The 14,156-nt window shown below is 43.8% G+C and overlaps 1 protein-coding gene across 2 annotated transcripts in view; it reads right to left on the bottom strand.

Annotated features, from left to right (window-relative positions):
- The window catches only part of OTUD7A (OTU deubiquitinase 7A), a 387,452-nt gene that overhangs the window by 57,785 nt on the left and 315,511 nt on the right, over positions 1-14,156 (bottom strand). For both annotated transcript variants that reach the window (XM_029065552.1, XM_029065554.1), the window contains 2 exons: positions 5,148-5,275; positions 2,763-2,912 (listed from right to left, as the gene is read on the bottom strand). In XM_029065552.1, coding sequence (XP_028921385.1) covers positions 2,763-2,912; positions 5,148-5,275 — 278 coding nt within the window. The remainder of the gene's footprint in view (positions 1-2,762; positions 2,913-5,147; positions 5,276-14,156) is intronic.

Raw genomic sequence — 14,156 nt, 5'->3', positions numbered from 1 at the left:
GGGGTTAGAACCCAGGTCCTTTGGACTCCCAGGCCCACGCTCTCGCCAACGACCATAATAATAATAATGATAATAATAACTGTGGTATTAAGTGCTTACTATGTGCCAGGCACTGTACTAAGCACTGGGGTAGATACAAGTTAATCAGGTTGGACAAAGTCCCTGTCCCATGTGGGGCTCACAGTCTCAATCCCCATTTTACTGATCAGTAACTGAGGCCCAGAAAAGTGAATTGACTTGCCCAAAGTCACATAACAGACAACTGACAGAGCTCAAATTAGAATCCATGACCCTAGACTACCAGGCCCACACTCTATCCATTAGAGACACACTGCCTTTGAGCCCCATTAGGATGATTAGAGAAGCAGCACGGCCTAATTGAGAGAGCAGAGGCCTGGGAGTCAGAAGAACTGGGTTCTAATTCTGACTTGCCATTTGCCTCCTGTGTGACTTCCAGCAAGTCATTTAACTTCTCTATGCTTTATTTTCCTCATTTGTGAAATAGGGCTTAAGTGCCTCGTCTCTCTTCTACTTAGACTGCGAATGCTACTTGGGACAAGGAAGTGTCTGACCTGATTATCTTTTATTTGACCCAGCGCTTAGAACAGCGTTTGACACACAGGAAGCACTTAAAGACAATTGTTATTATTTTCATCATTACTGTTGGGATCTCTCAGACAGTCATATGTCCAATTTCAATTGATGATTGAATTTTTTTCAGAGGCCTATCGGCTCAGGCACTGATGCAGCACTAGGTGCCTTCATTCGTGTCTGGTATTTTTAATACTAACAATGATGATGATATTTGTGAAGCGCTTACTATGTGTCAAGCACTGTTCTAAGCCCTGGGTAGGTACAATCTAATCAGGTTGGGCACAATCCCTGTCCCAGCTGGGGGCTCCCAGCCTTAATCTCCATTTTACAGATGAGGTAACTGAGGTCCAGAGAAGTGAAGCCAATTGCCCAGGGTCACATAATAAGCACCCAACTTCTTGGTGATGCACTACAGGTTCTGCAAATGTCTTGCCAAGAGCCTTACCATGTGCCCTTACGTTGCCTGTCACTTTATGTTCACGCAAGTAACGTAACACAAGATGATTGCTTCCAAGTTGGCAAAGTCGGTCAGTTCACCATATTTACTGGACGCTTACTGCATGCGGAGCACTATACTAAGCACTTGGGAGAGTACAACAATTAAGAGACACCTTCTCTGCCCCCAAAGAGCTTGCAGTCAAGACGGGGAGCCAGACATTAATAAAAATCAATCACAGATAGGTACATAAGTGATACGGGTCTGGGAGGGGGATGAATAAAAGGAGCAAGACAGGGCGATGCAGAAGGGAGTGGGAGAAGAGGAAAGGAGGGTTTAGTCAGGGAAGGCCTCTTGGAGGAGATGTGCCTTCATTTAGGCAAAGGGACCAACTGGTACTCTCCATTATTATCACTGGCCATCCTAGAGAGGAGCCAGTCTTGTTTCAAGTAGCCAAAAATTCCTGCACTAGCCGGTTTTCCACTTTTCTTATAATGGACTCAACCCTCTTCCACAGACTCCCTCCATAATCGTTACAGGAGAGAAGCCTCGTAAGCTCCTGTGGGCAGGGAGTCAATTAATCAATAATATTTATTATAATTTGTAATAATAATACCTGTTAAGTGCTTACTAAGCACTGTACCGGCGCTGGGGTAAACAGAAGATCGTCAGAACCTCAAGATCCTAACATGGGACTAACAGTCTGAGTAGGACGGAGAACAGTTACTGAATCCCCATTTGAAGATGAGGGAACCGAGACCCAGAAAAGTTAAGTGACTTGCCCAAGGACATACAGCAGACAAACGGCAGAGCAGGGATTAGGATCCAGGTTCTCTGACTCCCAGGCCCCCGTACTCTTTCCACAGGGCCACACTGCTTCTCCAGTTACTGAGCACATTTATTGAGTGCTTACTGTGAGCAGAGCACTGTACCGACACTTGGGAAAGTACAATATAACAGAGTTGGTGGACACGTTCCCTGCTCTCGAGTAGCTTACAGTCTAGCGGGTGAGAGCCCCAAGCCCTGCCGCACTTATGTACATATCTGTAATTTAATGTTAATGTCGGTATTTATTAAGCGCTTACTATGTGCACAGCGCTGTTCTAAGCGCTGGGGTAGACAGGGTAATTAGGATGTCCCACATGAGGCTCACAGTCTTCATCCCCGTTTTACAGATGAAGGCACTGAGGCCCAGAGAAGTGAAGTGACTTGCCCACAGTCACACAGCTGACAAGTGGCAGATCTGGGATTCGAGCCCATGACCAATCCCACTCCCAATCCCATGCTCTTTCCACTGAGCCACACTGCTCCTCTAATTAATTTATTTTAATGTCTCTCTCCCCCCTAAATTATAAGCTCATTCTGCACAAGGAAGTGTGTCTATCAACTCTGTCATATTGTACTCCACCAAGTACAGTGTTCTCCTTAGAGGAAGCACTCAGTAAATACAGTCGATTGATTATACACTGGCTCCCACAACTAGATTGCATACTGACATTTCTAACGACAAAACGACTACAGATTTTAATGAAAACAAAGGTTTTTCAGGAAATATCATCAAAAGACTATTGAAAACATATTCCTACTATCATACTTTATAACGCACCGGTATTCCAAATGAATGTAAAATTCTAACCATTCAGATTGCTGACTTGAACCCAAAGGGTGTGGCCTTCTTAGTCATTATGACCACATCCCCCAGTGCCCCTTCGCAATTTGAATCTTGGCTCACCTTGCTCTCTCTGCTGATCTTTTTGCTCCATGGACACGAGGGCGGAGAAATGGGCTTGATCGTAAGCTAGAACCAGAGGTGAGCAGTGGCATCTGTTGGGTGGAACTTCCAAGGGCAAGTAAATTCCTCCGAAAGGAATAGGTGCAAATGCTGAAACGACAAACAGAATTTGGGAAATATCAATCCGTCCTATTTGTTGAGCCCTTCCTGTGTGCTGAGCACTGTACTGAGTGCTTGGGAGAGTACAAAAGAACAACAGAGTTGGTCCACATGTTCCCTGTCACGTGAACCAAAAGATCGTTGGTGTGGTGAGGCAGGGGTGGGGGGGAGGGGAGATGGGCCATAGTTCTTTTTTTTTTTTTTTTTTTTCAAATACTCCTCATCCAATTGTAGACATTTCCGATTGTAATTTCCACTGTTTATCATCACCCAATCCTATGCGGTATAGTGACGTGAGTAAAAAAAAAAAAAAATTGGCTCTAGGATATTTTCAACTGCATAATCACTAGATTTCTCAGGCTAGGAAATATTTCCGGAACATTCTGGAGAGCAATCTTTCTCTCATCTTATTTTCCATAGTCTCTCTTCTGGTTTATGAAAGCTGCTTGCTTCCAGGAGTTTATTTGCTGCTTTCATTTCTTCTCCATCAAAATTTACAAAGCCCTCTGAATTGCACCCTTAATCAAATCCAAGCCACTGAGGTGCTTAAACTAGCACAAGGTTAAATCATCTGGGCGATAAAAATGTCAGGAGTCAAATTTTGGAGAGACAAAGGGATTACTTTAGGCACATTTCTTATTAAAAATATAGAAGGAAAATCCTAAAAACTATCCAAGGTAGAAGAACATTTCCCCAAAACTAGCTACAGATTTTAATTAAAAATAAAATTTTGTTTTTATCATTGACAAAAAAAATTAGGTACCAAGAACAGCTACTGAAGATTAAGTCTATTAAAAAACTTCAAATGACAATGCTGAGATTCCCCTCATCATCATCAACAATGGTATTTATTGAGCATTAACTGCGTGCAGAGCACAATACTAAGTGCTTAGGAGAATACAATACAACAGAGTTGGTAGATACAGCCGCTGACCACAACGAGCTTGCACTCTAGGTGGGGAGACAGTCAATAATATAGGTAAATAATTTACAATATATAAATAAATACTATTATTAAGAGAGAGAGATGGATTCTGCAGTCCCGACAAGTCAGGAAATTCCTGGTGAAATCAATGGGGATTTTGAATATGAAAAGCTCCTATAGCATGTCCTTATTTCCTCTACACACACTGCATTCCTCTCATTGTTGGACCAACCGAGTCACAGGGAACTATAGTAACTGAAATAAAATAGAGCCCAAAGTGGTAGAATCGAAAACAAAAAGGTGGTGTCCTAACTCTCCATCTGCCTCCGTCTCATTTATCTCACTGCCAACCACTCACCCATGTCCTACCTCTGGCCTCCCTCTTCATATCCAACAGACAATTACTCTCCCCACCTTCAAAGCCTTCTTGAAGGCACATCTCCAAGAGGCCTTCCCTGACTAGTCCCTCCTTTCCTCTTCTCCCACTCCCTTCACTCCACCCCACCCCCCCAGCCCACCAGCAATTACGTACATATCTATAATTTTATTGACGTATTAACGTCTGTCTCCCCCTCTAGACTGGAAGCTCTCTGTGGGCAGGGAATGTGTCCACTATATTATTATATTGTCCACTCCCGAGCAATTAATACAGTGCTGTGGACACCATAAGCGCTCAGTTAATGACTGACTCAATCCTATTAATCCTGGGACTTGGAAAAGTGGTTCGCATTCTATAGCTTGCTTCATTAAGCAAATTGGACCAGTTTTCACCTGATGGACGGTGATGCAATTTTGATGATACTTGCTCCAAGGTTGCAAAAGACATAACATTTCTGAGATTCCTTCCAATTATGAGGTTTTAGGGAAGTTAAATGACTATATATACATATATATGTATATATGTGTATATATATGTGTATATATATACATAGGCATATATATATATATATATACACACACACACACACAAATGCCTGCACCCACACCAATATCACCACCCTGAGTAGAAGGAAAGCCAGTTATCCATACATTTACATCAATATTAGTTTGGATACGTTGGTGTACAATAGCTTAAATTTCAAATATATATGGGGGCCAATTAGATCCAGTTATGCTCAGTCATTAAAAATGTCAATGAATTGTAATGGCTTCAGTTCCATTTATTTTTTTTTAATCAGTCTTCTACTTTCTACCTACATATTAAAAGGAGAACTACAACATTTTGTCTTTCATCCTTAAATATCACAAATGATACATTTGCTGAGGAGACCGATACATTGCATCCTTCTAAATCAACTTACCTTCACCACCAGAGTCCCTTAACATTGTGTCTGCTACAACCACAATCGGTCTTCTTAATATATGGGCTAAGACAAAAACATGGAACTCCTCTAAGCTTTCATACACAGGATCCTCCGAATTGTCCACCCTGAAAAAACAAGAGAGGAAAGGCTTATCATCAGAAAACAAAGCTTTTCTTCAAGTAGAGAACTGGTAGGAAAAATGGTGGACGTAGGCTGGCATATTGGAATTTTCAATTTTAGAGGTTCATTTCAAATCCCACTCCCAAGGGTCATCTTCTGAGGCCATTTCCCCCGGCTGTTTTTTTTTTCCCTTTAAGGTATATTTGTTAAGCACTGACTATGTGCCAAGCACTGTACTAAGCAATGGAGTAGATACAAGCTTATCGGGTAGGACATAGTCCATGTCTCACAAAGGGCTCACAGTCTAAATCCCCATTTTACAGAAGAAGTAACTGAGGCACAGTGAAGTGGGCTTGCCCAAGAACACAGACAACTGGCCGAGCCACAACAGAACTCAGTTCTTCTACCAGGGCCATGCTTTATCCCCTAACCATACTGCTTCCGTCCTTTCTAGCTCTCCCAGCATGGCCCATTGGATTCAGCACAGGCCCGGGAGTCTGATTGACCAGGGTTCTGATCCCAGCTCTGACACTGGTCTGCTGTGTGACCTTTGGTAAGTCACTTCACTTCTCTGAGCCTCAGTTAAATCGTTCGTAAAATGGGGATTAAGACTGTGAGCCCCATGTGGGACAGGGAGGTGCCCAACTTGATCATATTGTATCTACCCAAGTGCTTAGTGCCTGGTCCATAGTAAGCGCTTAAAAGATGCCATAAAAAAGAGGGTTTTCGCTGAGGCAATCCTGGAGAATAAGGCAACTGACTAGGTGACAAGACCTGGGGATAAGCCTAAAGCCTTAAAATGCAAGTACAGTATCTGTGGAAGCATTGTGCTCCAATCACACAAAGAGGAAAGGATGAGAAGGAGGGAGACACACCTTCCATCCACTTCTCTATTTCCTGGATGCTCTATTCCACTGTCTTCTGGAGAACAAAATATCTCAAATCCTCACACTCGTGGCTTCAGACAAGGCAGGATATCTTTTGGGGTCCTCTCTAATGTAGTTCAAATTTGGAGGTGGGGATAGCCAGAAGTAGCATATGGAAAAAACAAGGGGCTGGGAATTGGAGGACCAGGGTTCTAATCCTAGTTCTGTCACTTCTTTGCTGTGTGACTTTGGACATGTCACAATTTCTCTGGGCTTCAGAATAGCTGGTATAGAGATTTAATGCCTGTCCTCTCTTCTACTAAGACTGTGAACCCCATGTGGGACAGTGTACAAGTATACAGTGTAGTAAGTGCTGAACAATTATTATTAGCATTATTATGAAAGCAGCCAAGTATTACCAAGTAAACTTCAAGTGAAGAGTGTGTCCTTCGGGACATTCATTCATTCATTCATTCATTCATTCATTCATTCATTCGGATTTATTGAGAGCTTACTGGGTGCAGAGAACTGTACTAAGTGCTTGGGGGAGTACAATACAACAATAAACAGACGCATTCCTAGACCACCACGAGCTTACAGTCTGGTGTGGGTGGGTGGGGGGAGGGAGGGTGGTGGAGAGACAGACATTAATATAAATAAATAAATTACAGATATGTACATAAGTGATGTGGGGCTGGGAGGGGGTGATGGACAAGGGGAGCAAGACAGGGCATCGCAGAAGGGAGAGGGAGAAGGAAGGGGGGCTTAGATAGGGAAGCCCTCTCGGTGGAGATGGGCCTTCACTAAGGCTTTGAAAGGCACGGAGAGTAACTGTCTGGCAGATTTGAAGAGGGAGGGCATTCCAGGCCAAAGGCAGGATGTGAATTAGAGGTCAGCGGCAAGATAGATGAGATGGGGGCACAGTGAGGTTAGCATTAAAGGAACAGAGTGGACAGTCTGGGTTGTAGAAGGAGAGTAGCCAAGTGAGGTAGGAGGGGGCAATGTGACGGAGGGTTTAAAGCCAGTAGTGAAGAGTTTTGTTTGATGGTTCGGCAGGCACATCTGAAATTGACAAATTCCAGCAACCAAATATTCATTATTTTAGTATTTATTAAACATTTATGGCATTCTAAGCACTGTACTCAGCTCAGATAACTGGTATCTTATGTGTCAGATAAGACTGTCTCTGTTCCCCCACAGGGCTCACAATACAAGAAGTGGGGAGAGCAGGTACCTCTTCGTCAGTTTAGAGATGAGGGAACTGAAGCACAGCGAGGTGAAGAGCCTTGCTCAAGGTTGCCCAGCAGGCCAGTGGCAGACCATGCTCTTTCCGACAGAGCACGCTATCTAGCTTGTTACTCACAGTTTCTGTACTTCTGGCAGGTGAATGCATGACATTAGACTATAAGCTCCTTGTAGGCAGGAAAGGTGACTACCGATACTGTTATGCTTTACCCTCCTAGGTGCTCAGTACAGAGTTCTGCACACAGCAATCACTCACTAAATACCACTGATTGATCAACTGACATGTTGAGACTTGCCCAGCTCTCTCTGCCCCAGGATCACTGAAAAAGCAACTCTAGGATGCCTGGTGGAAACATCAGAGTCCTGGGATCCTCAAGGGTTTTCCCTTCCCAGGCAATTGACAGCCTCCGGGAGTCCACAACCTGCATCCCCTAAACATTCCCTCCTAAATCTTCCCCTCTCTTCCGTGTCACCCTGACTTGCTCCCTTCATTCATCCCTCCTCTCAGCCTCACAGCACTTAAGTACATATCTGTAATTTTATTTACATTAATTTCTGTCTCCCCCTCTAGACCGTAAGCTCATTGGGGGTGGGGAATGTGTCCGCTTATTGTATGCTCTACTCTCCTAAGTGCTTACTACGGCACACTGTAAGCGCTCAGTAAATACTACTGACTCACTGCCTGACTGCAGCTTGCTACTCTTACTACAACCCACCCCGTTCACTTTGCTCCTCTAATGCTAACCTTCTCATTGTACCTCAGTCTCACCTATCTCACCCCCGAGTCCGAGCCACCGTGCCGCGTCTGTCCGGGAACACCCTCCCTCTTCATATCAGACAGACAGACCACTGCTCTCCCCCGACCTTCGAAGTCTTACTGAAGATCCATTTCCTCTTTGAGGCCTTCCCAGACTAAGCCCTCCTTTCCTCTTCTCCCACTTCCTTCTGAGTGTCCCTGACCTGCTCCTTTCATTAATCCCCCACCCCCCACCCCCTTCGCGACCTGCCAGCCCTACAAGACTTATGTAGAGATCTGTACTATATTTATTTCTATTAACATCTGTGTCCCCCTCTAGACGGTAAGCTTGTCGTGGATGGGGAATGTATCTGTCATATTGTTATACTGTACTCCCCCAAGCACTCAGTACAGTGCTCTGCACACCCTAAGGGCTCAATAAATATGATCCACCTACTGACCGACTGCGGCTTGGGACATCACCTATGGGAGGAGCCCAGGCTGTCACAGCAGTGTTTTTCCAGGTGGAACCACTCGGAGACTTTTCCTCTCTAAATCTTAAAGATTTTGCTTTTCTGTCTCCGATTCCTATCTTGTAATGTTGGTATTTGTTAAGCGCTTACTATGTGCCAAGCACTGTTCTAAGTGCTGGGGAAGATACAGGGTAATCAGGTTGTCCCACGTAGGGCTCACAGTCTTCATCCCCATTTTACAGATGAGGGAACTGAGGCACAGAGAAGTGCACTCAGCTGACAAGTGGCGGAGCCGGGATTTGAACCCATGACCTCGGACTCCCAAGCCCGGGCTCTTTCCACTGAGCCGCTTCTCTATCTTTTCAAACTCTCCAGCGCGTGAAGGCAAGCTCCTGCTTTCAATCCTCTTCTTCTTGGTTCTCTCTGATGAATCAAGTGGGAAGGTAAATGAATGACCCATCCTGTTAATTGGTTTAGCTAATAACTGCCTGTTTCTATGCTAACGAGATTTCCATTCAACGAGTTTTTCCAAGATTTTGGCTATTGCTTTTTGGCTAAAACTATAGTAGTACTAGTAATTTTTATTGTGTGCCCGGAGGGAAGCAGCATGGACTAGTGGATGGAGCACAGCTCTGGGAGTCAGAAGGATCTATGGCCTAATCTTAGCTCTGCCACTTGTCTGCTGTGTGACCTTGGGTAAGTCACTTAACTTCTCTGGGCCTCAGTTTCCTCATCTGCAAAATGGGGATTAAGACTGTGAGCCCTACGCGGGGCATAATAATAATTATGGTATTTGTTAAGCGTTTATTATGTGCCAAGCACTGTTCTAAGCGCTGGGTGGGGGGGGGGGGGGGGGGACGGGACACAAGGTAATCAGGTTGTCCCAAGTGGGGCTTACAGTCTTAATCGCCATTTTACAGATGAGGTAACTGAGGCACAGAGTAGTTAAGTGACTTCCCCAAAGTCACACAGCGGGGACGGGGTTAGATCCCACGACCTCTGACTCTTAAGCCCACGCTCTTGGGTCCAACCTGATCAGCTTGTATCTACTCCAGAGCTTAATACAGTGCCTGGCACAAGTAAGCGCTTAAAAAAATACCATATAAAAGCCCCCCAAAACCCACTTGCTGTGATGCACTGTATAGTAAGTGCTTGGAAAGTACACCCATAGGAATCCACCAAGAACTTACATTCTAAAGGGGTAGAGACATAAATAATATTTACAACTAGAATAGTCACAATAAATAATTGAATGTATAATTGAATACACATACACGGGAGTTCTGAGGGCGCGTATACATTCATAAGGGCTAGAGGTGGCCGATGGGTTACTATGGCTTGGGCTGATGGGAGACATATGAGAGATTGGTGAGGGGGAAAAAGGAGGGATTAGGGTGAGTAAATGGTGGGAGGGACAGCCCAGAAGGAAATGTGGTAAGGAAGAACGAGGCACGAGGGGGACCGAGTCATCTCCTTCACCAAGGTCCTTCATCCTTTCTCAGATCCCGTTCCAAGACCCTCATCCGTAAACTGGCGATTCCATACCTGTTCTCCCTTCGACTGTGAGCCCCACGCGGGCCAGGGACTGTGACCAGCCAAGTTAACTTGTGTCTACCCTAGTGCTTAGAAGGGTGCTTGGCACACAGTAAGCACTCACTTCCACTATCACCGCAACTATCTGCTATGCCATGCATCAGCATGGGGTTTTGTTCTTAAGGGCCCCAGATCTTAGGGATGAGTTTTGAGAAGGGTACCCCAAATCCCTTAGATTCAGCTCTTCTTAATAGGAGTAGGGTTGGGAGAAAGGGAAATGAGGCAGCAGGAGAGGACCCGGCCAGGAAAATTGATCTCAGCCACCAGCGCCATCTGAATGAGAAGGGTGTGGATGATTGTTAAGAGAGCAGAGATGAGCTGAACTTTTGGAATGAATCTGCATGTTGCATAAATACAAAATTCGACATCTTTACTGCAGTGAAAACACTGTTCGAAGGCTGGAGACTACAAGAGAGTTTAAAATATGGCTATTCCGCCTTTGATTCCTACTCATGGTAACTCATGGTAAGGTCAGCTTGGCAGATCAGTCTTAACCAAAATGCATCCATTTAAGAAAATATAAATCCAAGATGCCACAGAGAGCACTACATTTTCTTTTGTAAGGCATATTTTTGTTATTCTTGAAAACACACTTTTTGCTCAAAGATAATCTTCGGTCTAATGGACACTTGACAAATGATTTAATATGAGAAGCTGCCCACAAGACATGGTTTCCCTCTTATCAAGTTCTCTGGTATCTTTTGGAAATAGTTTAATGTTTGAACACTGATTTCCATTTGTCTTGGGAGATTAGGAGCGCTCACTTCCACCAGTCAATCAACAGTATTTGAGTATTCCGTATTAGAGAAGCAGCGTGGCTCAGTGGAAAGAGCACGGGCTTGGGAGTCAGAGGTCGTGGGTTGGAATCCCTGCTCTGCCACTTGTCAGCTGTGTGACTGTGGGCAGGTCACTAACCTCTCTGTGCCTCAGCTACCTCATCTATAAAATGGGGATTAAGACCGTGAGCCTCACGTGGGACAACCTGATTCCCCTGTATCTCCCCCAGCGCTTAGAACGGTGCTCTGCACACAGTAAGTGCTTAACAAATACCAACATCATTACTACTATTATTATTTATTGAGCTATTATGTGCTGAGCACTGTACTAAGCACTGGGGAGAGTACAATTCAACAGAGTTGGTTGACATGAACCTCGTTCTCAAGGAGCTTACAGTCTAGTGGGTGTATGAGGCTGGAAAAAACTCTACCTCAAACCCCATTTTCCCTACCTCCTCGGAGTTAACTTCATATGTGGATAGGGCATAAAACTTATCTCTAAATACATCTCATGAGACAAGATTCTCCTGGATAGGGGAAGGGCTTTATCTTTTTACCATGGTCTGAAATCAGGACTACCATGTAGGTGCCAATAAATTTCAACCCTCTTACTCCTAATGGATTCCTCAGCTCAAAGAAGAAAGACTACAAAAAATTCCAGGCAGTGTCATACCTGGGACCTTTCAAAAGCTCAAAATTTGATTCTAATGTAAATTGCAGGTATTAGGAAAAAAAAAGCTTTCCCCTTGCTCAATAACCATATAGCCACGATCTTTCCTTTATCTGGTTTTATTTTAGAAATCCAAGATTTTGCATCACAAAGGAACTGTAACTACTTTGAAAATAAAGTCCAGTGAAAACTTGGCTGAAAAGGGAAAAGTACCAGGGGGAAAGTATGATCAGGAAGTAGAAATTGGAAATAAATAGATCCAAAAATGGGATAAGAACATAGGCTATGTTTACGATCAAAAAGCCATATATAACCAGGATCCTTATGATTCGTTGTTGTTATTTTCCTTCTTACTCACTTCTCTCTATAGATACCTTGACTCATAGATTTAAAATGGGAAATGAATAAGCTTTTTTTAACAGAAAAAAAAATACCCCACTCATGTTTTTCAAGAAAATAAATTGACTAATGATGTACCGTATGGTGTGTGGATAACACATCAAGATATAAAATGCTGAAACCTTTCCATGCTGCTGGGCAATCTCCAGGCACTTAACAAGGGGTTGATAGGAAGCCTATTTTGGGGACTGTCAGAAGAATAGTTAAAAATAGAGTCCAAAAGTCAAAGATGTAGAGTAGGTTTGTGGACACACAGACATTTAATAAGACAGGTGGGGGGGTGGAGGAGGGAAAGAGAAGGAAGTGAGCAAGACAGAAAGAGAGAGTGAGTAAGAAAACCAGGGAAGGGGAAAAAAGAGATCAGTAAGAGAAACAAAAGGAAAGAGTGGGAGAGAATAGGAGAGGAAAAAAGAGAGGACAGAACAGGAAAAACAACTGAGGGTGAAAGACAGAGGGGAAAAAGAAGAGAGTGCATAAATTCAGATAAGGAAGAGGAGAAAGAAAATGCAAAAAAAAAAAGAGATGTGAAATGAAACAGGGAGAAAGATGAAGATGCATGATCCATAGCTACTCCACAAATAACATGCAGGCTACGGCAAAGTTTAATTTTCCCTGACTCTATTGCCATTGTCTAATAGGATAAAATATGGTTGTGGAATAGGTTTAATCTTGTTCAATTGAAACTGTGTTGCGGTGCTAAGATGAAGGATGAGGAACTTTATTCCAGTACTCTGGAAAAAAACTTTCATCTCATGAGACTCTGATCGATCAGTCAATCATTCATATTTATTGAGCACTTAAAATATGCATATCACTGTACTCATTGCTTAGGAGAGTACAATACAACAGAATTAGCAGACGTGTTCCTTGCCCAGAATGAGCACACAGTCTAGAGGGGGAGGCAGACAATATGAATGAAAAGGTGATTTATATAATTTAAAGATATGTACAGAAGTACTCGGGGTGGGGGTTGGAGGCGGGCAAATATCAAATGTTTAAAGATCAGGTTGCTCTGGGCAGGGGATGTGTCTGTTTATGGTTATACTGTACTCTCCCAAGCTCTTAGTAAAGTGCTCTGCGCACGGTAAATGCTCAGTAAATACGACTGAATGAATGATGAAGTCACAGATCAAAGCGCATAGAGCAAAGGGAAAGCCAACTGGGGAAAAGGGAGTTTAATCGGGGAAGGCCTCTTGAAGAAGATGTGACCTTAACGATGCTTTGAAAGTAGAGAGAGTAGTGGTCTGGCATAAATATAGCAGGAGGGAGTTCCAGATTAGGGGCAGGATGCGGGAAAAGGGTCGGTGGTGAGATAGACAAGATGGGAGCACAGTGAGAAAGCTAGTCCTACAAGAGCAGAATGTGTAGGCCGGAATGTAGAAGGAGATTAGTGAGGTGAGGTAGGATGGGGTGAGCTAACTGAATGCTTTGAAGCCAATGGAAAGGATTTTCCGTTTGACACGGAGGTGGATAGACAGCCATTGGAGGTTCTTGAGGAGTGGGGAGACCTAGACTTAATGTTTTTGTTGATAAATGATCTGCGCATCAGAGTGAAATGTGGATTGGAGTGGGGAGAGACAGGAGGCCGGAAGATCAGCGAGGAGGCAGACGTAGTAGTCAAGGTGGGACAGGATATGTGTTTGGATGAGCAAGGTAGCTTTTTAGATAGAGAGGAAAGGGACGATTTTAAGAGTGAAGGTGGAACCAACAGGAGTTGGTGACAGAGGAATGAGAGAGATGTGTCGAGGACAATGCCAAGGTTATGGGCTTGTGAGATAGAGGCAACAGAGGTGTTGTCTACAGAGATGGGAAAAACAGCATCACATGAGCATCATCAAAAATCCTTGAGACCAGTTACCCAGGACCTGTTTAGTTCTGATGAATGCACTGAAAGCACACTCACAAGATGGCAGGCAGCTACTTACCAAATGTTTTCAAAAATGAACCCACTCATCCAACTGTAAAGCTGAAGACAGTTTAACTCACACATCCCTCCCTCAACAAAGGAGAATGATCTGCAATCAGCTGAAGCCCATCACCAAATTCTTCCACTTAACCAGTAATAATAATAATGGTACTTGTTAAGCGCTTAGCATGTGCCAAGCATTGTTCTAAATGCTGGTGTAGA

The sequence above is a fragment of the Ornithorhynchus anatinus genome, chromosome 5, assembly GCF_004115215.2.
Source record: "Ornithorhynchus anatinus isolate Pmale09 chromosome 5, mOrnAna1.pri.v4, whole genome shotgun sequence".
NCBI classification, from domain to species: domain Eukaryota; kingdom Metazoa; phylum Chordata; class Mammalia; order Monotremata; family Ornithorhynchidae; genus Ornithorhynchus; species Ornithorhynchus anatinus.
The sequence above is the reverse complement of the archived record's forward strand: the minus strand, read 5'-3'. Positions and strand labels throughout refer to the sequence as shown.